Consider the following 23,349-nt stretch of genomic DNA (forward strand, 5'->3'; position numbering starts at 1 on the left):
TCTGAAGCCAGGAGCCAGGAGCTTCTTCCGGGTCTCCCATGCAGGTGCAGGGGCCCAAGGACTTGGGCCATCTTCTACTGCTTTCCCAGGTCACAGCAGAGAGCTGGATGGGAAGCGGAGCAGCTGGGACTCAAAGTGGTGCCCATTTGGGATGCTGGTGCTGCAGAGCAGGGCTTTAACCCACTGTGCCACAGCACTGGCCCCATAACTCTGACTTTCAAAATGAATAAATAAATCTTAAATAGTTTTATATATTAAAAAGATAAGGTGACTTAGATACCTGTTTATCTTGCATCTTAGATGCATAATCATGTATCTAGACCTATAATAATAGATCATTTTTCAGTTCTTAAAATGACTTACATTGATATTAACAACTTGATAAATACTACTGATATAGGTATTTTTTTAGTGTTTGGTTGGATTTTCCAAACCTGTGATAAAGAAGCTAAGGAAGAAAGAAGCATGATCATCACTAAGAGGATTTCTTTTTTTTTTTTTTTTTTTTTTTTGACAGGCAGAGTTAGACAGTGAGTGAGAGAGACAGAGAGAAAGGTCTTCTTTTCCGTTGGTTCATCCCCAAAAGGCCGCTACGGCCAGCACGCTGCGCCGATCTGAAGCCAGGAGCCAGGTGCTTCCTCCCAGTCTCCCATGTGGGTGAAGGGCCCAAGTGCTTGGGCCATCCTCCACTGCCTTCCCGGGCCACAGCAGAGAGCTGGACTGGAAGAGGAGCAACTGGGACAAAATCTGGCGCCCCAACTGGGACTAGAACCTGGGGTGCCAGCACCGCAGGCGGAGGATTAGCCAAGTGAGCCGCGGCGCCATCATCACTAAAAGGATTTAACAAGCTTACCCTTAGCCTGCTAAAGTCTTTCATGTTCTAATTCCCTAAGTCTGTGTATGCCTTTGGTTCATTAACGTTTTCTTATGTGAATGTTTTGACATAATTTTATTCTTTTATTTGTAGACCATGTCTGTAGATGTGCAGCTGCGGCATTATGAGATGCAGCAGCAGCAGTTTCAACATCTCTACCAAGAATGGGAGCGAGAGTTTCAGCTGTGGGAGGAGCAGCTCCATTCCTATCCTCATAAGGATCAACTTCAGGAGTATGAGAAGCAGTGGAAAACATGGCAGGGGCACATGAAGGCCACTCAGAACTATCTCCAGGAGAGAGTCAGTTCATTTCAGAATGTGAAGAACCAGTATATGGGGAATATGTCAATGCCACCTCCTTTTGTCCCATATTCTCAGATGCCGCCACCTTTACCAACAATGCCCCCTCCTGTATTGCCGCCGTCATTGCCCCCCCCAGTGATGCCTCCTGCCCTGCCTACAAGCGTGCCACCTCCTGGCATGCCCCCGCCTGTGATGCCACCTTCTCTACCAGCCTCTGTGCCTCCTCCAGGGGTACCTCCATCTCTCTCTTCAGCAGGGCCACCTCCAGTTCTTCCCCCGCCTTCCCTCTCTTCTGCAGGGCCGCCACCAGTTCTCCCCCCACCATCTCTTTCTTCATCGGCACCACCCCCTGTTTTACCCCTCCCGCCGTTGTCTTCAGCTACACCTCCTCCAGGAATACCTCCTCCTGGAGTTCCACAAGGGATACCTCCTCCATTAACAACAGCCCCAATTCCACCAGCCTCCGGTTCTCAGAGCTCACAGCATCCAGAGAAGCCTAGACCAGCACTGCTTCCCACTCCTGTGTCTTTTGGTTCAGCCCCACCTTCAGCTTACCATCCTCCATTGCAGTCAGAACAAGTGAATTCTAAAGGTCCTCTGAGCAAGTCTACTCTACCATACAGCTCATTCTCATCTGAGCAAGGACTTGGGGAATCTTCAGCAGCTCCATCTCAGCCGATCACTGCGGCCAAGGACATGCCAGTGAGGTCAGGTGGACTGCTTCCAGATCCTCCTAGAAGCAGTTACTTGGAAGGTCCAAGAGGCCCAAGGTAGGTCTGCTTTTTTTCTCCCTTGGATTTGGTTATTTTGTGGACTTAGGCCACATAGGCTTTGAGGGAATCAAAAACTTCATTTTTACAAGTTTTAGTCTTTGTATTTTATATATACTTCTGTTTACAGATGTTGGTATTGTTCACTTACTAGACGTGACAATGTGTTACAGAAATGATTTCTTTGATATGGCTGCTTTTATCATATATGTAGGGATTACAGTCCAGAATGCAGTGTTTTAGAGTAATGCTTATCCTTACTGACTTTTCAGCTTCAAAAATAATTTTTAGTCATTGATTTTTTTTAGTTTTCATTTATGTGATAATTGAATTGACAAATACTATTTGTTAGATAATGTGCCAGTTTTTAGAGATGAAGATGAATTAAGTAATATTCTACTGAAATAAGGCAATGAAATTTAGTGTAAGAGTAAATAGGATTTTATTTTTCTCCATTTGTTCAGCAGATGTTTATTAAGTTCCTGTTCTGTGCTTACAGCACTAAATGTAACCAGACAAAATCTCTGCTTCCCATAGAACATACATCTTTTATATTTTCCTCAATTAGGGAGATGTTTTTCTTCCAACTGAACTACATCTTTGTGTAGAAAAGACAAGAAATTAGTGATTTCTAAGTTTTTTTCTCTTTATCAGTTAAAAGCATTAAATTTATTTTTTTTCAAGTTTTTAAAAATATTTTTCTCCCCATTTACCTAAATGATAATTCCCATATAGAAAAATACTATTTTTTAATCAGATTTTTTTTTACTAGTTGTAGTTATAGTAAAAATATATACTCCTTATACAAAATTCAGACATCTACTCCTTATACAAAATTCAGACACATCCTAGGAAAAGAGTGAAAGTCACCTAATTCCCCATCAGGAGATAATCATTAAACAATAGGTCATGAAATGGGATCATTCTGTGTACAATGTTTTATAAATTACTTTTTCTGCTTATTCATTAATGTAGCTTTCCATTTCAGTAATAGTACATCTATGCATAATTTTTAATTTAAAACCTATTTTTTAGCATTTGGTTGTTCCCAGACAAGTTTATAATTCTGCGTACATCATGGTGCAAAACTCCATCCAAAAACAAAGCTGGGAGAAAGTTAGGGGCAGTCAGCGTGAATTCCTCTGTGAGCTAAGAAGCCTTGCTGGAGACTCCACACATTGTTAGCTCTCGGGAGTCCTCTCAGCATCTTGTGAGCTAGGCAGCTTACATCACAGCTGCAGGTTGGAGCTGAGAGGATTAGGTGACTTACTCCGCTGGGATCCCAGCTCAAGGAGAGTAGAACCTGAGTCTACACCTAGATGGAGTTGTCTCGAGGGACCCTAAACCAAAGCACCATTCAGCAGTATGTCTAATGCCATGGTTCAGAGTCATACTATCAGTGATTACAAACACTGTTTTAGTCTTGATTTATTTGCTGTGTGCCATCTTCTAGATTTGAATTGGTATCCGTCTTCTGGATTGAGCATTGCCTCTCAGATCTGATGACTAATTCGCTATCAAAGAAGTACCTTCTTACTACTTCCTTGAAACATATATCTTGCTCCCTTGATTTCTGGTTTTTTTGTTTTGTTTTTTTTTTTCAGTGTTTTCTGTCTTTGCCTACCAAGTCTTGGTTTTATAAATTTAGGACCTATTTTAAGTTTTTTGTTACCTCAGAGGTAAAGTTAATCTCAGTGCTAGAAGGATTTTAGCATTTGTCTGCTATATCCCTCCATGGCAACCCACATTTGGATTGCATTTTAGTTTGTCATGCTGGGTCTTGCATGTGTCACCTTATTAATTCCTCTCAGTGATCTCATGAGGTTACTAGATAAGGAAAGCTGAGATTTGGAGAGGATATAAATAAATTGCTCCAGATGACATAGTTAATAAATGATTGAGATGGGATTAGAATCCAAGGCCTCTTGATCCACTTTTAAGCCCTTCACACTTCCTGTGACAAGTGCTTGATAGATTGTGTTTAAACATTGGCACTGTGAAAAGGAACACTGCCATGTAAGTCGTTGATAATTTTCTGGAATGTTTATTTTTTACGCAGATCTTAAATGAGTTTCCATAACTTTGTCTACTTGTTGGCCAGTGCTCACACAGTGTTGACTCATGTAGAACCTTTATATCAATTTGGCTTCCCAGATCTTTTTCACATTAGCTATTTTTTTTTAACATTTATTTATTTGAATGGCAAAGTGACAAAGAGAATGATTGATTGATTCTCTATTCATTGATTTACTCCCCAAGTGGCTGCATTGGCTGGGGCTGGGCTAGACCGAAATCAGGAATCTGAAATTCCACCTAGGTTTCCTAAGGAGGATAGCAAGGGCCCAAGCACTTGGGCCATCTTTCACTGCTTTCCTATGTTTATTAGCAGGGAGCTGGATTGGAAGTAGAACAGCCAGGACCTTGAACTGATGCTCATATGGCAGACAGCATCACGGGTGGCAGCTTTCCTACTGTGCCACAGTGCCAGCACCTACATTGACGGTTCTTATACCTGAACCTGTATGTTTTTTTCTGCTTGTTTTTCCTAAGAGTTGACGTCTTTATTTATTTTTTTTTTTATTTATTTTTTTTTTTTTTACAGACAGAGTTAGGGAGAGAGAGAGAAATGTCTTCCTTCCTTTGGTTCACCCCCCAAATGGCCGCTACGGCCGGCGCGTGTGCTGATCCAAAGCCAGGATCCAGGTGCTTCCTCTTGGTCTCCCATGCAGGTGCAGGGCCCAAGCGCTTGGGCCATCCTCCACTGCCTTCCTGGGCCACAGCAGAGAGCTGGCCTGGAAGAGGGGCAACCGGGACAGAATCTGGCACCCTAACCGGGACTAGAACCCGGGGGGCCGGCGCCGCAGGCAGAGGATTAGCCTAGTGAGCCGCAGTGCTGGCCAGACATCTTTACATTTTTTTAGAATATTTTAATTTATTTGAGAGGCAGTGTTACAGACAGAGAGAAGGAGAAACAGAGAGAAAGTTCTTCCATCCGCTGGTTCACTCCCCAGATGGTCGCAATGGCCAGAGCTAGGCTGATCCGAAGCCAAGAGCCAAGAGCTTCTTCCAGGTCTCCCCTGGGGCCCAAGGACTTGGGCCATCTTCTACTGCTTTCCCAGGCCATAGCAGAGCTGGATCAGAAGAATAGCCAGGACGAATGGTCTCCCATGTGGGATGCCAGCACCACAGCCACAGGCTTAGCCTACTGCACCACAGTGTCAGCCCTGACATCTTTATATTTTGTTTAACTAATTTTGGGCCAACATTTTAGTCTGCTGAAATCTTGGTGAAATATTGATTGTATTGTTCTACGTATGTGTAGCTTTTTCAACTACAACTTTGATAAGGATGTCTTTTTTGGTCCTTGAGTTGAATTCTGCTTGTATTGTCCCTCTTGTTTTGAAAACCTTTCCCCAAGCTAGCTTATGTCATTGCCATTTGTATCACACTTCTACTTTGTGGTTACTGAACTCTTGTAGAGTACAGTTTTTTGACTGTTACCTAAACATAGTTCCTTTTTTTCTCCTGTGTAACCAGCCGTCCCCCCCCTCCCAGTACATACACACACACACACACACACACACACACACCAGCAGAAAGTTGGTTATTGAGTGAAAGAAGTTAAGAATAATTCACACTCTAAGGAAAATTGTGAACTTTATTAGTTGAGTTCTGATTTTGCTATAAACACATAACTAATATTGTAAGTCACTCATTTTTTTTTATAAAAAGTTAGAAAAAATAAGAATTGAGAACATGGCCAAACTGATTTACTAGTAACATGTTACTAAAATAAAGTACTGCAGTTATTTTGAATTATTGCAAAATCCAGCTCTAGTCTGCCTTCTAAAAACTGGAGGTTTCAGAAAGTCAAAATGCATGGCATGTAAATGGTGCACCACTTGTTGAACTTGCAGTACAGCTGTTTTGACTGTGTGCACATGAGCACTCACTTGGATTCACTGAGTCTTCCAGAAGACTACTATTGTCCAGGAAACTGTCCCATCATGGATGTTGGCTTCCTAGAGCATTTTAGCTTTCAATAATTAAACTTACTTATTGAAGGATAATGTAGAGTAGTGTATGTTCTCAAGCATACAGCTCAGTGAATTTTAGCAAAATAGACATGCCCGTATTATCACTACTTAGTGAAGGAAACAAATTGCTAGTGCCAAACACAGCATCATCAGCTTGAAGATAGCCAACAAACTGACTTTTTTTACACCACAAATTACCCATCTGTGAATTTCGTATTTATGGAATCTTACATTCTGTACATATTATTTCTTTTAAACTTTTTCATTTATTTATTTTTATATGAAAGGCAGAGAGACAGATGGAGAAATCTCATCCTCTGGTTTACTCCTCAAATACCCATGACAGCCAGGACTGGGCTGAGCCAAACCAGGAGCCAGGAACTCAATGTAGGTCTTTCATGTAGGTGGTAGTGACCAATTACTGGAGCCGGATACTGAACCTTTGTATACCTGTGTGGGATGCTGGTGTCTCCACTGGCCTCTTAGCTGCTAAGCTAAATACACCTCCTTCCCCTACATTATTCTTTTGAATGTTTCACTTGACACTGTATTATCATGAGAGTCATCGATAGTGTATGTTGTGGTAGTTGGTTCATTCTCATTCCTGGACAATATTGTGTTGTATGAATATACCATAGTCTGTTTATTCCAGTATTGATAGTGAGTGGAATGTTTTGATTATTATAAAAAATACTTCTTTGCCTTCTGGTGCTATATATGTCTCCTGTAGATGTGCATGTGTGTGTATTGGTGTGTATTTAATTTTGCCTGGATATATTGTATGTGTGGAATTAAATCATACTGTATGTACTCTTGAGTCTGATATCTTTCACTTTACGTTGTATTATTTATCTGTATTGTTTGTATCGGTCGTTTATTCATTCCTTTCCTGTGCAATAGTCCGTGGTGTAAATATGCCACAGTCTGTTTAAAGGAATAGAATTGGCTATCTTAGGTATGTACATGTTTTGCATTGATAAACTGGTTATACAGTTTTCCAAAATTTTTTTTTAGTTTCTACACAATAGTAGTGTTTCAGTGTTCCAGTTTTTTCTTTTCATCTTCATTCAACACTTGGTTGTATTAAATTTTTTAAAATTTAGCAGTCTTGGTGAATCCTGATAGCTGTTTTTAATTTATACTTCATGATACCTAATGAGGTTACATTTCTTTCCATTTTGTTATTATTCAGTTGGATTTATTCTATTGTAAAATGCTGATTCAAGTCTTTTCACATTTTTTATTTTAGGTTTTACTTTTATGGATTTGTAGGAATTCTTTATGTATTCTAGATACCAAATCTTCATCCATTGTTTGTGTTCAGATTTCTCATTCTGAAGCACTTTTTACTTTTTTTTTTTTTTTAAAGATTTATTTATTTATTTATTTGAAAGTCAGAGTTACTCACAGAGAGAAGGAGAGGCAGAGAGAGAGAGGTCTTCCATCTACTTGTTCACTGCCCAATTGGCTGTGGTGGCTGGGGCTGTGCTGATCTGAAGCCAGGAGCCAGGAGCTTCTTCCAGGTCTCCCACATAGGTGCAGGGGCCCAAGGACTCGGGTTATCTTACATTGCTTTCCCAGGCCACAGCAGAGAGCTGGATTGGAAGTGGAGCAGCCGGGTCTCAAACTGGTGCCCATATGGGATGTCAGCCCTGCAAGTGGCAACTTAACCCACTACGCCACAGTGTCGGCCCTATACTTTTTACTTTCTTAACCCTCAGTACACCAGACCATTTATCATCTAGATCTGATGGACTCTTTTTATTTTAAAATTTAAACTAGTTTTGTTTGTTTGTTTGTTTATGAGGAGAATTACAGACAGAGGGAGAGGCAGAGAGAGAGAGGTCTTCCATCCGCTGGTTCACTCCCCAGATGGCCACAGTGGCTGGAGTTGGGCTGATCTGAAGCCAGGAGCCAGGAGCTTCCTTCAGATCTCCCACGTGGGTGCAGGGCCCAAGCACTTGAGCCATCTTCCAGTGCTTTCCCAGACCATAGCAGAGAGCTGGATCAAAAGAGGAGCAGCCAGGACTTGAACTGGTGCCCATATGGGATGCCGGCACTGTTGGTGGAGGCTTAACCTACTACATTACAACGCCTGCCCCAAAAGTAATTTTATAAACAGTTTACAGAGGTAAGAATAAAGGGAGGGACTAGCGCTGGTGGCGCAGCACGTGAAAGCCCCAACCTGCAGTGCAAGCATCCCATGTGGGTGCCAGTTTGAGTTCTGGCTGCTCCTCTTCGGATCCAGTTCTCTGCTATGGCTTGGGAAAGCAGTACAAGATAGCCTAACTCCTTGGGCCCCTGTACCCACGTGGGAGACCTGGAAGAGGCTCTTGGCTCTTGGCTTCAGATCAGCTCAGCTCTGGCTGTTGTGGTCATTTGGGGAGTGAAGCAGCAGAATAGAAGACCTCGCTCTCTCTCTCTCTCTCTCTCTCTCACTCTCACTCTCTCTGGCTCTACCTCTCTCTTTTAACTGTGTCTTTTAAATGAATAAAATAAAAATAAAAGATTAGCACAAATCAACTAATTAGGAAATTTAAAGAATAAATTTACTTTGCATCCAATAAATTTTGACACAGAAACATTATAAAGGGCAAAGTAATTCTGTCAGGTAGTCCTTTTAGCAAATCAAGATCATCCAGATTCTTCCTTCCTGCTCAATAACTAAGTGGGTGACATTGCCTTCATATCCTCAGAAATTGCTTGCCTACCACATCTTGAGGTTGAGAATATCCATCAGGGATACTATCATCTGTGGACTCACTGGAGATTTCACTTATATGATCATTTTGACATCATTTTTAGAGCCCAGAATGCTACTGTCTCTGTACATCCAATAATTTGGAAACAACTTTCTCTGTCAGTTTTCTTCTTTATCATTACAGTCAGGAAGTGAAAAGTTTTGAATTCTCATTTGTACTCAATGAAGCTTAAATAATATTTTGGGCAGTGCTAGGATGATGAAAACTTATTTCACCCTTGTTTCATCCCTCTAGACAACTCCATCAAAAAAGTTTTTGTTGTTTTCTATTTATTTTAATCTTTTAAAGTGTAGTTGAGGACAGTTGACATGTAATGATGCGTAATAACAGATTCTAGGATGAGGAAATTTGCAGAATGTTTCAAGATAGAGGGGAAAAAATCAGTAAGATCCCCTAATATATCTTATATTTATAAAAGGGTACAACAGACTCATATAAAGTATTTTATATTTTTCATTTACTTGAGAGACAGAAGACAGAGACAGGTAATGAATGAATTCCCATCTGCTGGCTCAAATGCCTGCAATGGCTGGTATTGGGCCGAGGCCAAAGCCAGCTGGTAGGAACACAATCCAAGTCTCCCATGTGGGTCGCAAGAACCCAATTAGTTAAGACATCACTGCTGCCTTCCAGGGACAGGATTAGCTGGAGGCTGGAATCAGGAGCCAGAGCCAGGTACTTTGATCTGGGATTTAGGTGTCTTTACTGGCATCTTAACCACTAGGTTAAACACTCACTGCTGTTTTATTTATATATATTTTTTTAAATTAAATTTTCTCTTTGTTCTTGGGTAGGCCTGTAAGAAAGAAAAAAAAGTCACAAAATAATCAGTCTTTATAAAGAGAAGTATTAAAAAAAAGCTCAAAAATTATAATTGGATAGGTAAGCCTGATAAACTCTAAGGATTAATTATATATATATTTAATAAAATTCAAAAGACAGGGAGAAACAGAGCTTCCATCTGCTGGCTCACTCCCCAGATGCCTACAGTGATGGGAGTTCTGGAGCCAAGAGCCAGGAACTCAATCCAGGTCTCCACGGGGGTGGCAGGAACTCAACTAATGAGCCATAACTGCTGCCTCCCAGGGTCTGCATTGACAGGAAGCTGGAATCAGGAGCTGGAGGTGGGAATTGAACTCTTAAGCCTTACAGTATGACATGGGATATCATAACTACTAGGCTAAGTGCCTGCTCCAGTGTGTGTGTGTGTGTGCGTGTGTGTGTGCGTGTGTGTTTTAATTTGAAGGGTAGAGCAACAGAGGGGGAGGGAGGGGGAGAGAGATCTTCTGTCCATTGGTTCACTCCCCAAATGATCTCTACAGCAAGGAATGGACCAGGCCAAAGCTAGGGTGGCAGGGGCCCAAGTACTTGGCCTTTTTTCTGCTGCCTTCCCAGGCACATTAGCAGAGAGCTGGATGGAAGCACATCAGGCAGAACTTGAACGAGTGCTGATACGGAATGCCAGTGTAGCAATTGGCAGCTTAACCCCTGTCCTACAACACTGCACACGCCGCCCCCCCCCCCCCCCCCCGTGTTGTCTTGATGAATAGAACTGGCCTTCTGATACGGGATGCCAGCATCGCAAGTAGTGGCTTAATACCCTGGGCCACAGTTCCAGGTCAAGGGACTATAGTTTTTCTTTGTTTCCATTTGTCACAATTGTTCGATTTATAATGATTGGTTATTTTTGAGAAATTTGATTTTAGCACCTTGGTTACTAGAAAATAGGCATTACTTCAGATGAAAACCAGAAAGGAAGGAATTTGATGCCAGAATTTGGTATCTTTTAATTCCCATGGTCTATTAATCATTCAAATAGTCTGATTCAAATAACACCTTGTTTAAGGGTAATTGTATTTCTGCATACCTCTTAAGTTTTTATACTCAATTTAGAGGTTTTATATTAAACTTTGAAATTTTTCTACCTACTCTGAGGTACAATTTTTTTTACCAACTTTTAGGTATTTTTATGAGTTTATGAAATAATGATGCAGCCGGCACCGTGGCTCAATAGGCTAATCCTCCACCTAGCGGCGCCAGCACACCGGGTTCTAGTCCCGGTCGGGGCGCCGGATTCTGTCCCGGTTGCCCCTCTTCCAGGCCAGCTCTCTGCTGTGGCCCAGGAGTGCAGTGGAGGATGGCCCAGGTGCTTGGGCCCTGCACCCCATGGGAGACCAGGAGAAGTACCTGGCTCCTGCCTTCGGATCAGCGCGGTGCGCCGGCCGCAGCACACCAGCCGTGGCGGCCATTGGAGGGTGAACCAATGGCAAAAGGAAGACCTTTCTCTCTCTCTCTCTCTCACTGTCCACTCTGTCAAAAAAAAAAAAAATGCAAAAAGTTTTTAAGACTTGAATACCAAATATTTGTTAGCTTTCTTTTTTGTCAAATGTGCAGTGTGTCCATTTTATGTGATTATATTTAGTGAACACATCTTACATTTTTACTGTAATTCAAATAAATGTTTAAAAGATCACAATATTTCATTGTTGATGAAATACAGATTTTAAAATTTGTACAAAAATTTTGAAAATTATTCATTTATTTGAAAGAGAGATAGATTTTCATCTGCTGGGTCACTCTCCAAAATACCCACAAAGACCAAGGCTGTGTCAGATCGAAGCCAAGAGCCTGGAACTCAATCCAGGTCTCCCATGTAGGTAGCAGGAACCTGTACTTGAGCCATCAACTCAAGTGCCCATTAGCAGGAAGCTGGGGACTTGAACTGAAGCATTCAAGTGTGAAATACATGAGTCCCAAACAGTGCCTTAACCGCTGTGCCAAACACCAGCCCCTACTGAGTTTTAAAGAGCTTTGCTTCCAAAGATGTTGAAGAGCTTTACTTTTATAAATGAAAAAGGTGGAGCCGGCACTGTGGTGTAGCGGGTAAAGCTGCTGCCTGCAGTGCTGATATCCCATATGGATGCAGATTCGAATCCCAGCTGCTCCACTTCAATCCAGATCTCTTCTATGGCCTGGGAAAGCAGTAGAAGATGGCGCAAGTCCTTGGGCCCCTAGACCCACTCCTGGCTTTGGATCGGTGCAGCTCCGGCCATTGTGGCCATCTGGGGAGTGAATCAGCGGATGGAAGACCGACCAACCTCTCCTTGCCTCTCCTCTCTGTGTGTAACTCTGACTTTCAAATAAGTAAAAATAAATCCTTAAAAATAAATAAAATAAATGAAAAAGGTTTTGAGTGTTATCATTGTATGTCTTTAAACATCAAAAATTTTAAATTCCCATTTATATGTAATGTTGAAAGCATATTTCAAATAGTCTCAACATTTTCCTGGTTCCCAGTATGAAAATAAAAATGGTGGTTCTTGGCTGTTAATCAGCCATTCTGAAAGCAAAGCACCTTACCCTTTGTTTGCTGTATGAATCTTTCTGCCATAATCTCTTCATCTGCTCACCTTTAATGCTTCCTGCTTCCTTTCTCCTTCCTCTGACCGCACACCTGCTCTTCTCTCGATCTTGAATCTCCTTTCTGCTTCACTGACTCCTGTTTTTCCTGTCCCAGGGGTGGCACTTCCTTAATCATAAACTGAGATCCTACAATGAGGCAGACACTGGGAATACTTTAGTTAGCAGGAGAAACAAGCCCCATATTCATCAGATTCTGTTCTGACTGTTGACTCACTTGTCTTACTCTTGTGGATTCTTTGCAAGTTGGATTCTGTTTCTTGTATTAGCACAGTACCTGCCAATTAGTAGGTGTTCAATAAATACTGTTTATATCAAAGTGTGTAATGGATAAAATTCTCAAGTCATTCACAGTTAAGTTAGGAAAATGGCTTGTTCACATTCATAATTTGGAATACCAGATAACACGTTGATAGTTTTCTTACTGACTTACACTTTGTGAAAGATAGTCTTTTTACTACGTGGATTAATAATAATTCTAATGGTCTATAATATTATTCTAGCACTTTGAATTAATAAATGTAACTTCAAGAAAAGGTACCCAACCATCACAAGCCCTAAAACAGCATATTTGTTGCACTCTGTAACTATGTTCTCCATCCTTAACGCCATTCACAATGGGTCCCTGGTCAGCCCCCAGATTGGATTCACTGTTGACTGAATCTCAGTCCATTTGATGAGTTTCTGGTCAGCTTTTTTCCCCTGTGCTGATGATAGCTGTGCCAAGTCTGTCCTAGTGCTTCTTCTCTCAGTTTCAGTAAGTATCTTTATTTTGTTTTCTGTCTTTAATTTGGCTTCCTACCTAACAGGGAATCAGGGCTATCTGCCAGGCCCAGTGCAGCTCCTCATCTCCACCACTAACCTTTTCTTACCATGTCCCTCTTTCTTGTAGTCTTGAGAACAAGCCCAGCTCCTGATGAAGGCTAATCTCTGCCCCTTCCCTTTTTTTAAAATGCAGAATCACAGAGACAGACAAATGCCTGTCTGTTGGTTCGGTCCCCAAATGCCTGCAATGGCTGGGGGTGGGCGAGGCCAAAGTCAGAAGCTGGGAACTCCTGTGTGTGGCAGGGACCTATGTGCTTCAGCCATCAGCTGCTCCCTCCCAAGGTGTACCCTCAGCGCAAGGTAGAATCAAGAGTGAAGCTGGGACTTGAACCCAGGCCCTCTCATACCCATATGTGGACATTCTAACCAGTATGTTCATCATTAGACTAAATGCCTGCCCCTCTTTGTGCCCTTTGAAAAACATACATTTTACATTTTTATCAAAGTATGTCTACACATAGACATGGTTTTAGAATAAATCAAATGACACAGCCATTTACTGCCCCTCACCACTCCTACCTATGTTTCCTGATAGACAACCTCTTTTAATTCTTCAGCTCTCTCTTTTGGTAACTAGCTTCATGCACTCAATAAGGCCTTGCTCCTCTCTGGCACGTTTTAGATGTGTTAACTTTCTGTTCTGATGAAGGTGTAGTTCTTTCTCTATCCTCAAACCCCATCTTCTCAATATGTTTATATCACTATTTTGATAAACCTGTGATACTTACCTTTATAAATGCTTACTGTAGAACTCAGTAAGGTAGGGTACTATGATTACATTTTCTTTTGTGTAGTGGTTTTTTTTTTTCTAGAATTCCCATTTCTGTTTCTGCTTGCAGTTTCTTTCAAATATTCCTCTACACTCCTGAAAGCACCATCTCCTCTTCTGGAGAGACCTGTCTCCCAAAGTCAGGCATCCTCGTTCCTGGACGGGTTGGTTGCTGTGTGCATCTGCCACGTGGCGGGTAGCACAGCATTTTCCTGTCACCGTCCCCCTGGATTGGATTTTCTGTTGGCTGAATCTCCTGGCTTCCTGTTAAGGTTCAGCACCTCCTTTTCCCAAAAATGCATCTCATGTAATTTAGGAAGTATGAGTGGGAAGGCTGTTTTTCTGAGTGCTTTTGTCTGAAAATGTCTTTATTCTTACCGCTCACTTGACAGTAATTTGGAAAAGGACTTTGTAGTTGAATATAATTATCCTTCCAGGCTTTAGGGTAATTGTTTTCTTCTGTCACTGAGTGTGGCTGTTGTGTTCTTCTGATTCTTTTCCTACTGCTGCCAGAAACATTTTATTTCTGATATTCTGAAATTTCAGATTTTTTTAAGGTTTGGTTTTATTAATTATACTGAGTACTCAGTGTGCTGGATTCTTTCTATCTGGAAGAAATTTCTTTGGATCATGGATTGACTATGTTTGTGTCTTTTTTCTTTTGTTTTGTTGTATTTTTCTGACATAATTTGACTTCTAATGCTCTGCATTTTTTTATTTTGAGAATTGTAAAAAATTTTATGGTTCTTATGTGTCTGAATTTTTTAATAGCAAATCGTTCTTAATTTATAGGTATATTCTTTTTAAAAATCTCTGAGGGTACCGATGTGAGGAGATTTTTATAAGTTCTGTGTTTTGCCTCTGTTTTTCCATATTCATGTCTTATTTATCTATCTTTTGATCTCTTTCTTAAATAGCTAGTGATTTTTGGCTGTCCATTTACTTTGAACAACGGGTGACCCTGATGAGCTATAGGGGTGCTGTGTGTCTGTGAAGTATATGTCAGTTGTCACGTTTTGCTTTAGGTGATAAGACAAGGAACTGTCTGCTACTGCTAGGCAACTCCCAAATACAGGAATTTAGAGACGTTCAGCCTGGGAAAGGGCTGGTTGATGGTTCTGAATGTAGGTTGTAATTGACATCTTCTTAGTCCCAAATTTTACTCCTGCTCTTCCCCAGCATCCCTGGTGTCTGAGAATCCTGATGGGCCGTGGGATTCTGTACATAAATCAGCCCATTTTGATATATATATATATATATTTTTTTTTTTTTTTTTTTTTTTTTGACAGGCAGAGTTAGAGAGAGAGAGGGAGACAGAGAGAAAGGTCTTCCTTCCGTTGGTTCACCCCCCAAATGGCTTCTACGGCCGGCACGCTGTGCCAATCCGAAGCCAGGATCCAGGTGCTTCCTCTTGGTTTCCCATGCGGGTGCAGGGCCCAAGCACTTGGGCCATCCTCCACTGCCTTCCAGGGCCACAGCAGAGAGCTGGACTGGAAGAGGAGCAACCAGGACTAGAAGCCGGGGTGCCGGTGCCGCAGGTGGAGGATTAGCCTAGTGAGCTGCGTTGCCGGCCAGCCCATTTTGATTTTACCCCCTTGTGTTGCCAGTACCCTGAACCACAGCTTCTTCCAGCTCTGTAAATTTCTATTCATATTTGTCTTGAGAATTTAAAAACAAGATTCTCATCTGTTTATTGTGGGTTATGTTTTTTTTTGTTTGTTTTGTTTTGTTTTGTTTTTAAATTTCTTGTGTTGGGTTTATGGAGTGTTAACTTGGCTATGCTGAACTCATTTCCCAGAATTCCCCTTCTTACATGTTTCTGATTATAGTGGACCATAGGGTGATTTTTTTTTTTTTTTTTAAGATTTATTTATTTGAAAGGCAGAGTTATGGGGCAGGGGTGGGGGTGGGAGACATATCTTTCACCCACTGGTTTACTCCCCAAATGACCACAAAAGCCAGAGCTAGCTTGATCTGAAGCCAGGAGCCAGGAACACCATCCAGGTCTCCCACATGGATGCAGGGACCTGAGGACTTGTGCCATCTTCCACTACTTACCCAGGTGCATTAGGAGGCTGAATCGGCAGTGGAGTAGCTGGTACTCAAATCAGCACCCATGTGGTATGTGGGTCCACTATGCCATAGGGCCGGCCCCCACAAGGAGATTTTTGTACCTAAGATAAGCCTTTATCCCTGGACAACTAAAAACACTAACTAACCCTTTCCCCAGAAGAGGATATGAAGTCTTTTTTGGGGGGAGATGGAGTGGTAGTATTCATTGTCCTAGCCAGTTTATGTTCCCTGTTTTGATATTCTGCAATGTAAATGCTGAAATAGAAAGTTAACTATTGTTAACATGTCTTACATTAGATGATAAGAAAACAAATGAACCAAAAATATTTTGAAATGTATATGTCAAACACGCATGCATTGAATTAAGGAAGAAATATTCATAAGTATTATAATCCTTATTTCTACAACTGGTCATATGGTCAGAACTGGTATTTAAAATTACCTTCTTCCACCACTCAGTCCATGCTCCCCTTGTTCTCAGCAAGCAGCTCACCTAGGCCTGGCTCCTTGCTTGGTTGGGTGGCCCAAACCTTCATTTTTGCAGTGCTGTCTGCAGTAGGTTGTGGTTTCTGCTGACTGTAGTCACAGGACACGCCTGTACTGCAGGTGTCCTCAAGGAACCGTCATGTTTCAGACGTGTTCTTCCTGACCCCCTTTGTGCAGCAGGGACCCAGTTCATCACCCCAGCCAATGCAGTAAACCCCTTCTGAAGTCTCAACTGCAGCTTCCTAGAATCATTGTTACTCCTCTGGCAGAAGTGTTAGACCAGCAAAGCCTCAAGTCACAGGGATGAGAAGTTTTGCTAAAACTAAATTTATTATTCATTGATTTCCCAAATAAATGAAGCAGAACCTTTGTCATTGCTTTTTAAAGGCATCACTGGCCCCTCAGTCACCTGAATTCTTGCCTTTACACTATGATCTCCCCCGACCCATTAGAAAATCCTGTTAGTTCTATCTTCTTTCACATTTCACTTTTATGCCCTCATATCAGTTACGACTGTAGAATAGGAGTCTCCAGGGTGGGTGTTGGGGCACAGCAGAGTAAGCCACTGTTTGGGGTACCTGCATCCCATATCAAAGTGCCTAGAGTTAAGTCCCACTTTTCCTTCTGATCCAGCTTCCTGCTAATGTTCCTGGGAGGCAGCAGGTGATGGCCTAAGTAGACACAGAGTTCCTGGATCCTGGTCTTAGCATGACCCATCCCCAACTGTTGCAGTCATTTGGGAAATGAGCCTAAGCCAGCAGATGGAAGAGAAGATCTCTCTTTTTCTCTCTCTGCCTTTAAAATAAGTCAATAAATAAATCTTTTTTAAAAAATGGGCATCACCTTCATTTACCCAGATTATAGAAATTATCTGTGAATTCTTTTCCTTGTGGGGTTGACATTTGGTGCAGTGGTTAAGATGTCACTTGGGTTTGTCTGTATCCCACAGTGGAGCCTGAGTTTGAGTCCTGGGCCCATTTCCAATTCCAGCAGCCTACTAATGCACACCTTGGGAGACAGCAGACGATGGCTAAGTAGCTGGGTCCCTGCCACCCATGTAGGAGACTTGGATTGAGTTGGGCTCCTAGCTTCAGCCTGGCCCAGCCTTACCTGTTGTGGGGATTTGGGGAATGAACCAGCAGATTGAAGATAGTCTCTCTCTCTCTCTCTGCCTCTCTCCCTACTCCCCGCCCTCCCCTTCCTCCATTTAAATGAATAAATAATTTTAAAAATCTTTCCCTACTATCCTTTTGATATTTTTCTGCTAAAACCATTTCTTAAAAAACAGATTATATTTAGTAACTCTAATAGCTTGTATGGAAGTTCCACACTCCTTAGCCAGCTGAATTCATCTGTTGTAACCAATCCAGAGGCAGATGGCTTTACCAGTTCAGAAGTTTATCCTCTCTCAGGACTTACGTGTGAATTTACAGTGTCAGGAATCCAGGTTCTTTCTGATTTGTATCCTAACCACCCACTAGTACATTGTCTTTGTTTACGTGGTCCAGAGTACTTCACCACTGTGTCAGCACTAACATGAAAAAGAAAATAATGAAGAGGAAGACGTGACTCTTCCCTTTAAGGGGACAGCCCAGAAGGTTGTGTGACTAATTTTCACTGTCAGCCAAGTGGCCAGATGTTGGCTACAAGTTCTGGCTGTAAGAGAAGTTGGAAAAGAGAGTCTCTGGGGAGCCTGTGTCCAGCTAAAAATAGAGAGGCCCTGGTGGAGAATGGTGGGAGTGGGTGTTTGGAGGAGCAGCAGCAGACTCTGCCACGGGAGACCTGCAAGGTCTCTAGAGACCGATGCTTGCTTTCACTGCCTTTTTTTTCCCCCCTTTGGATTTATTTATTTGAAAGGCAGAGAGAGAGGGGGAGAGGGAGAGAGAGAGAGAGAGAGAGAGATCTTCCATTTCCTGGTTCACTCCACTCTCCAGATGGCTGCAAGGACCGGGGCTGGGCCAAGCTGAAGCCAAGAGCCTGGAGCTTCTTCTGGGTCTCCCGTGTGGGTACAGGGGTCCAAGGATTTGGACCATCTTCTACTGCTTCTCTAGGCACATTAGCAGAGGGCTGTATTGGAAGTGGAGCAGTCAGGACTTGAACCAGTGCCCAAGTGGGATGCTAGCGCCACAGGCTATAACTTAACCCACTAGGCCACAGCAATGGCCCCTTCCTTCCTTCCTCCCTCCCTCCCTCCCTCCCTCCCTCCCTCCCTCCCTTCCTTCCTTCCTTCCTTCCTTCCTTCCTTCCTTTTTCAAAGATTTATTTATTTGAAAGGCAGAGTTACAGAGAGACAGAGAGAGAGAGAGGTCTTCTATCCACTGGCTCACTCCCTAGATGGCCAGAACTGCTGGAGCTGCAGCGATCTGAAACCAGGAGCTTCTTCCAGATCTCCCTTGTGGGTGCAGGGGCCCAAGGACTTGGGCCATCTTCCACTGCTTTCCCAGGCCAGAGCAGAGCACTGGATCGGAAGTAGAGCAGCTGGAACTTGAACCGGTGCCCATATGAGATGTCAGCACTGCAGGCAGTGGCTTTATCTGCTACCGTACCACACCCTCCCCCCACAATTTCTTAATGTGCTGCTTTTCCACTCCTCCCTCCGCCCCAGCTCTCCTGACTCTATCTCCTTGCATCACCCGTGCTAAACTCTCTGCTATGTTGGTATGTGTTTCTCTGCCTTTCCTCCAAATGCTTACTTAGCCTGAGATGCCCTCGCCACCTACTTGCCTCATCTCTAGCACACTCTGTCAGTCTGATCTCAGAGGGTTTGTCTTTCAGCACTCGCCTGAACCATCTCTTATTGTGTGAAGCCCTTACTGGGCAGCACCTTTCCTCCTGCCAGAGTCGGCCAGTCTTTCCTCTGTTGCTCTGTTATTTGCAGATCCATGTTAGTCATTGCATCTGTTGGCGCTTATTTATACTTAGGTTCTCTTTGCTCTTGATTGTAAATTCTTTGGGGTCACAGATGACATTTCATTCCTAAATCTCTTGGGTATAGTAGAGTGCCTGATTAGATAAGGGATGTGCAATAAATGTTTACTGAATGAGTGAGTCCATAGGAAAATACATATCTGTGCAGACTTTACAATGTCAGAGCACACTCTTAAGATATGGCTACTGTGTTTTTAAACTTGTGTCAGTTAATCGAGATGTGAGTGCTTGCTCCAATGATATTTATAACCATTCTATATTTTCTTGTTGTTCTATAATAAGTACCCTCAGGGTTAGTTATGCAATTTGTTGATTTATTTTTCCATTTAAAATGAGTGGGCTTTGCTGTCTTTCCTGTGACTTGCTGTAGGAGATGTGTTGAAATGAATTAATAATACTGACATGATTTCCAAAGCCTGTCCTAAGACTTTCTGAGCACTGCCACCCTAACATACTGGTCTGAACATGGAGATGGCTCAGAATTGTTCATGGCTGAAAGAGTCATTGTTGTAAACAAACTCTAAAATGAGAGTGCCTTAAATATTCTTACATGGAGAATTTTTTTCTGCTTTACTGTCTTGAGTAATATCTTTTGTTTTACTTGTAGATTTGATGGTCCTCGAAGATTTGAGGATTTAGGGTCAAGGTGTGAAGGACCGAGACCCAAAGGGCCTCGTTTTGAAGGAAATCGCCCCGATGGGCCAAGACCCAGATATGAAGGTCACCCAGCAGAGGGCACTAAAAGCAAATGGGGAATGATTCCCCGGGGGCCAGCATCTCAATTTTATATTACCCCCAATACATCCCTAAGTCCTCGACAAAGTGGACCACAGTGGAAAGGCCCCAAACCAGCTTTTGGACAGCAACATCAGCAGCAGCCTAAGTCACAAGCAGAGCCTCTTTCAGGAAGCAAAGAACCATTAGCAGACACCAATAGTAACCAGCAGAAGAATTTTAAAATGCAATCAGCTGCATTTCCCATGGCTGCAGATGTAAAGGATGCCAAGGCGGCTCAGTCAGATGAGAATCTAAGCGACTCTCAACAAGAGCCACCTAAAAGCGAAGTCTCGGAAGGGCCCATAGAGCCTTCTGATTGGGACCCGAATTCTCAAAGTGTGGAGACTCAAATGGACAAAGCCCAAGCTGTTACTCAGCCTGTATCTCTTGCAAATAAACCTGTACCTGCTCAATCTACTTTTCCCTCAAAAGCTGGGGGGATGGAGGGAGGAACAGCAGTAGCAACATCATCATCATTAACTGCAGATAATGATTTTAAACCTATGGGTATTGGTCTGCCCCATCCTGAAAACAACCAAGATAAAGGTTTGCCCCGGCCAGATAGCAGAGATAATAGGTCAGAAGGCAATCGAGGCAGCAGCTCATCTTACAGAGGTCCAGGGCAAAGCAGAATGGAAGACACTCGAGATAAAGGACTGGTAAATAGAGGTCGTGGCCAGCCAATCAGTCGAGGCCCAGGGTTGGTCAAACAAGAAGACTTTCGTGATAAGATGATGGGCAGGAGAGAAGATAGTCGAGAGAAGATGAGCAGAGAAGGCAACCGGGATAGGGGGCTGATGAGGCCAGGAAACAGTCGGGAGAAAGTGCCAGGTGGTCTGCAAGGCAGCCAGGAAAGGGGTAGGGCTGGCAGCCGGGAAAGGGGGCTACCTCGGAGGGCCGGTAGTCTGGAGAGAGGACCCCCTCGAAGGGCTGGGAGTAGGGAGAGAGTACCACCCCGCAGAGCTGGGAGCAGGGAAAGGGGACCTCCTCGAGGGCCTGGCAATCGGGAGAGGGGACTAGGAAGACCAGATTTTGGTCGTGATAGAGGTCTATTCCGACCAGAACCAGGAGATGGTGGGGAAAAAATGTATCCCTATCACCGGGATGAGCCTCCGAGGGCTCCATGGAACCATGGCGAAGAGAGAGGGCATGAAGAGTTCCCATTAGATGGTAGAAGTGCTCCAATGGACCGAGAAAGACTTGATGATTGGGATAGAGATAGATACTGGAGAGAGTGTGAACGTGACTATCAAGATGATACACTTGATCCATATAATAGAGAGGACAGGTTCTCAGGGCCTCCATCAAGGTCTCATGATGGAGATCGGCGAGGCCCTTGGTGGGAAGATTGGGAGAGAGACCAGGATATGGATGAGGACTACAATAGGGAAATGGACAGGGACATGGACAGGGATGTGGATCGAATTGGAAGACCCATGGATATGTATGATAGAAATCTGGATAATGAGTGGGACAGAGATTATGGGAGACCACTGGATGAACAAGAATCACAGTTTCATGAACGCGATATTCCGTCTCTTCCGCCTTTACCACCCCTCCCACCTCTTCCACCTCTGGATAGATATCGGGATGATAGATGGAGAGAAGAAAGAAATCGAGACCATGGGTATGATCGAGATTTCCGTGATAGGGGTGAGTTGAGAATTCGAGAGTATCCAGAAAGAGGAGATACGTGGCGGGAAAAGCGAGATTATGTTCCTGACAGAATGGACTGGGAAAGAGAACGGTTGTCAGACAGATGGTACCCATCTGATGTGGAGAGACATTCCCCCATGGCGGAACATATGCCCTCCTCACATCATTCCTCTGAAATGATGGGGTCCGATGCAAACTTAGACTCTGATCAAGGCCTTGGAGGGGTGATGGTTCTCAGTCAGAGGCAGCACGAAATCATTTTGAAAGCTGCACAAGAACTGAAAATGCTTCGGTAAGTTGACTCCTTAAGATCTTTTCTTTTTACTCAACACCACATTCGGTCTGCTCTTTTTTAAAGTGAAATGATGTATTTGAATGGAATCATTTTACTTCAAGTTCTTATATACTTTTAATTTCTCATCATCCAGTGCGTTTTAGGGTTAGCGTGGGTTTGTGGGAACAGTGTGAACTATAAACCTGTGCCCCGAGACGTGAGAAAGGCTTGCTGTTCTTGGCCTTTGTAGCTGTGCTGCTGCCCTGCCATGCCTGCGCATGCTTCAGGTGTCAAACTTCCCTTTCCAGGCTCTGGATTTCACAGGCCCCGTGCATAACCTCCGCCTGTTCCAGGAGGCAGTTTGCTCTTTGGTATTAAATCTGCTAGACTTTATATTCACTAATCTTTGATTATAACTTTGGAAAGTGCTGAATTTTTTTCTCTGTTGAAACTGAGAGTGATTTACTTTCAAGCATCCTCAGATTTGTTTAACTATTGATACTTTCTTTTTAGTTATCTTTCATTATAACCAGAGTCAGATATTTTCTGCTTGAGGCTGTTACTTGTTTGTTCATAATCAGATATTTTCTTTGAGAGATGATGAATAAAATTCGAATTTCTTGACTTACAATCAACCACATATAGGTATCTACATAATGTTTCCCAGGTAGTGGCAATAACAACAAAGCTAACATTTATTGCATGCTTAACTCTTCTAGGAACTGATCTAAGTGTTTATATAACAACCCATTAAATCCTTAAACCAGCCATATCCCAGGAGAGGAAGTTGAGAGTCAGTGACAACTTTTAAAGTAGTTTTTTTTTTTCTTTTTAGAAAATAAGCTAATGATTAGGTTTTGAATCAATTCAAATGTATTGTGGTACTTTCATTTTTCTATTTCGGTCTACATTTGTGGATTATGCCATAGAAACTGTAATAGAAACTTTAGGACTAGAAAAGTATGAGGAAGGACACCTGTAGGTAAAGACAAAAAGGCCACTTGCCTTAGTTAGTAAAACAGGTTTTGTCACTTCCGGAGAATATAATCTGAGAGGTTTATTCTTCCCAGATTACTCGTGAAGAAGATGTGGAAAGCACGTCATAGGACGTTTAGCTGCTGCACTGTTCTCTTCTGAACTGTTGATACTTCTGATTTGACACCTACTGTGTGCCAGGCACTGTGCTAATAACTTAATGTATATTGTCTCAACGCTCCTTTCTCAAATCTTTATATCTCAAAGGCCTGCAAAGATAAGTGGTATCATCCCCACTTCACAAAGGACACTAAGGCTCAGAGACGTTACGTCCACTCTGCCAGTAAGTGGCAGACTCAGAATTTGAACTCTGTCTGACTGTACGATCTGTTATTTATGGAGAACATCAGGCTGATTGGC

The 23,349-nt window shown here is 42.8% G+C and overlaps 1 protein-coding gene across 3 annotated transcripts in view; it reads left to right on the forward strand.

Annotated features, from left to right (window-relative positions):
• The window catches only part of YLPM1 (YLP motif containing 1), an 83,534-nt gene that overhangs the window by 24,161 nt on the left and 36,024 nt on the right, over window positions 1-23,349 (forward strand). For 2 of the 3 annotated variants that reach the window (XR_011384926.1, XM_051826234.2), the window contains exons 4-5: window positions 968-1,947; window positions 19,855-21,972. Coding sequence is in view for 2 of the 3 variants with exons in the window: in XM_051826234.2 (XP_051682194.2) it covers window positions 968-1,947; window positions 19,855-21,972 (3,098 nt within the window). In the remaining variant the exon portion in view is untranslated. The remainder of the gene's footprint in view (window positions 1-967; window positions 1,948-19,854; window positions 21,973-23,349) is intronic. The other variant, XM_070065276.1, reaches the window with a different exon arrangement.

Source organism: Oryctolagus cuniculus, chromosome 20 (assembly GCF_964237555.1).
Source record: "Oryctolagus cuniculus chromosome 20, mOryCun1.1, whole genome shotgun sequence".
Classification (NCBI taxonomy): domain Eukaryota; kingdom Metazoa; phylum Chordata; class Mammalia; order Lagomorpha; family Leporidae; genus Oryctolagus; species Oryctolagus cuniculus.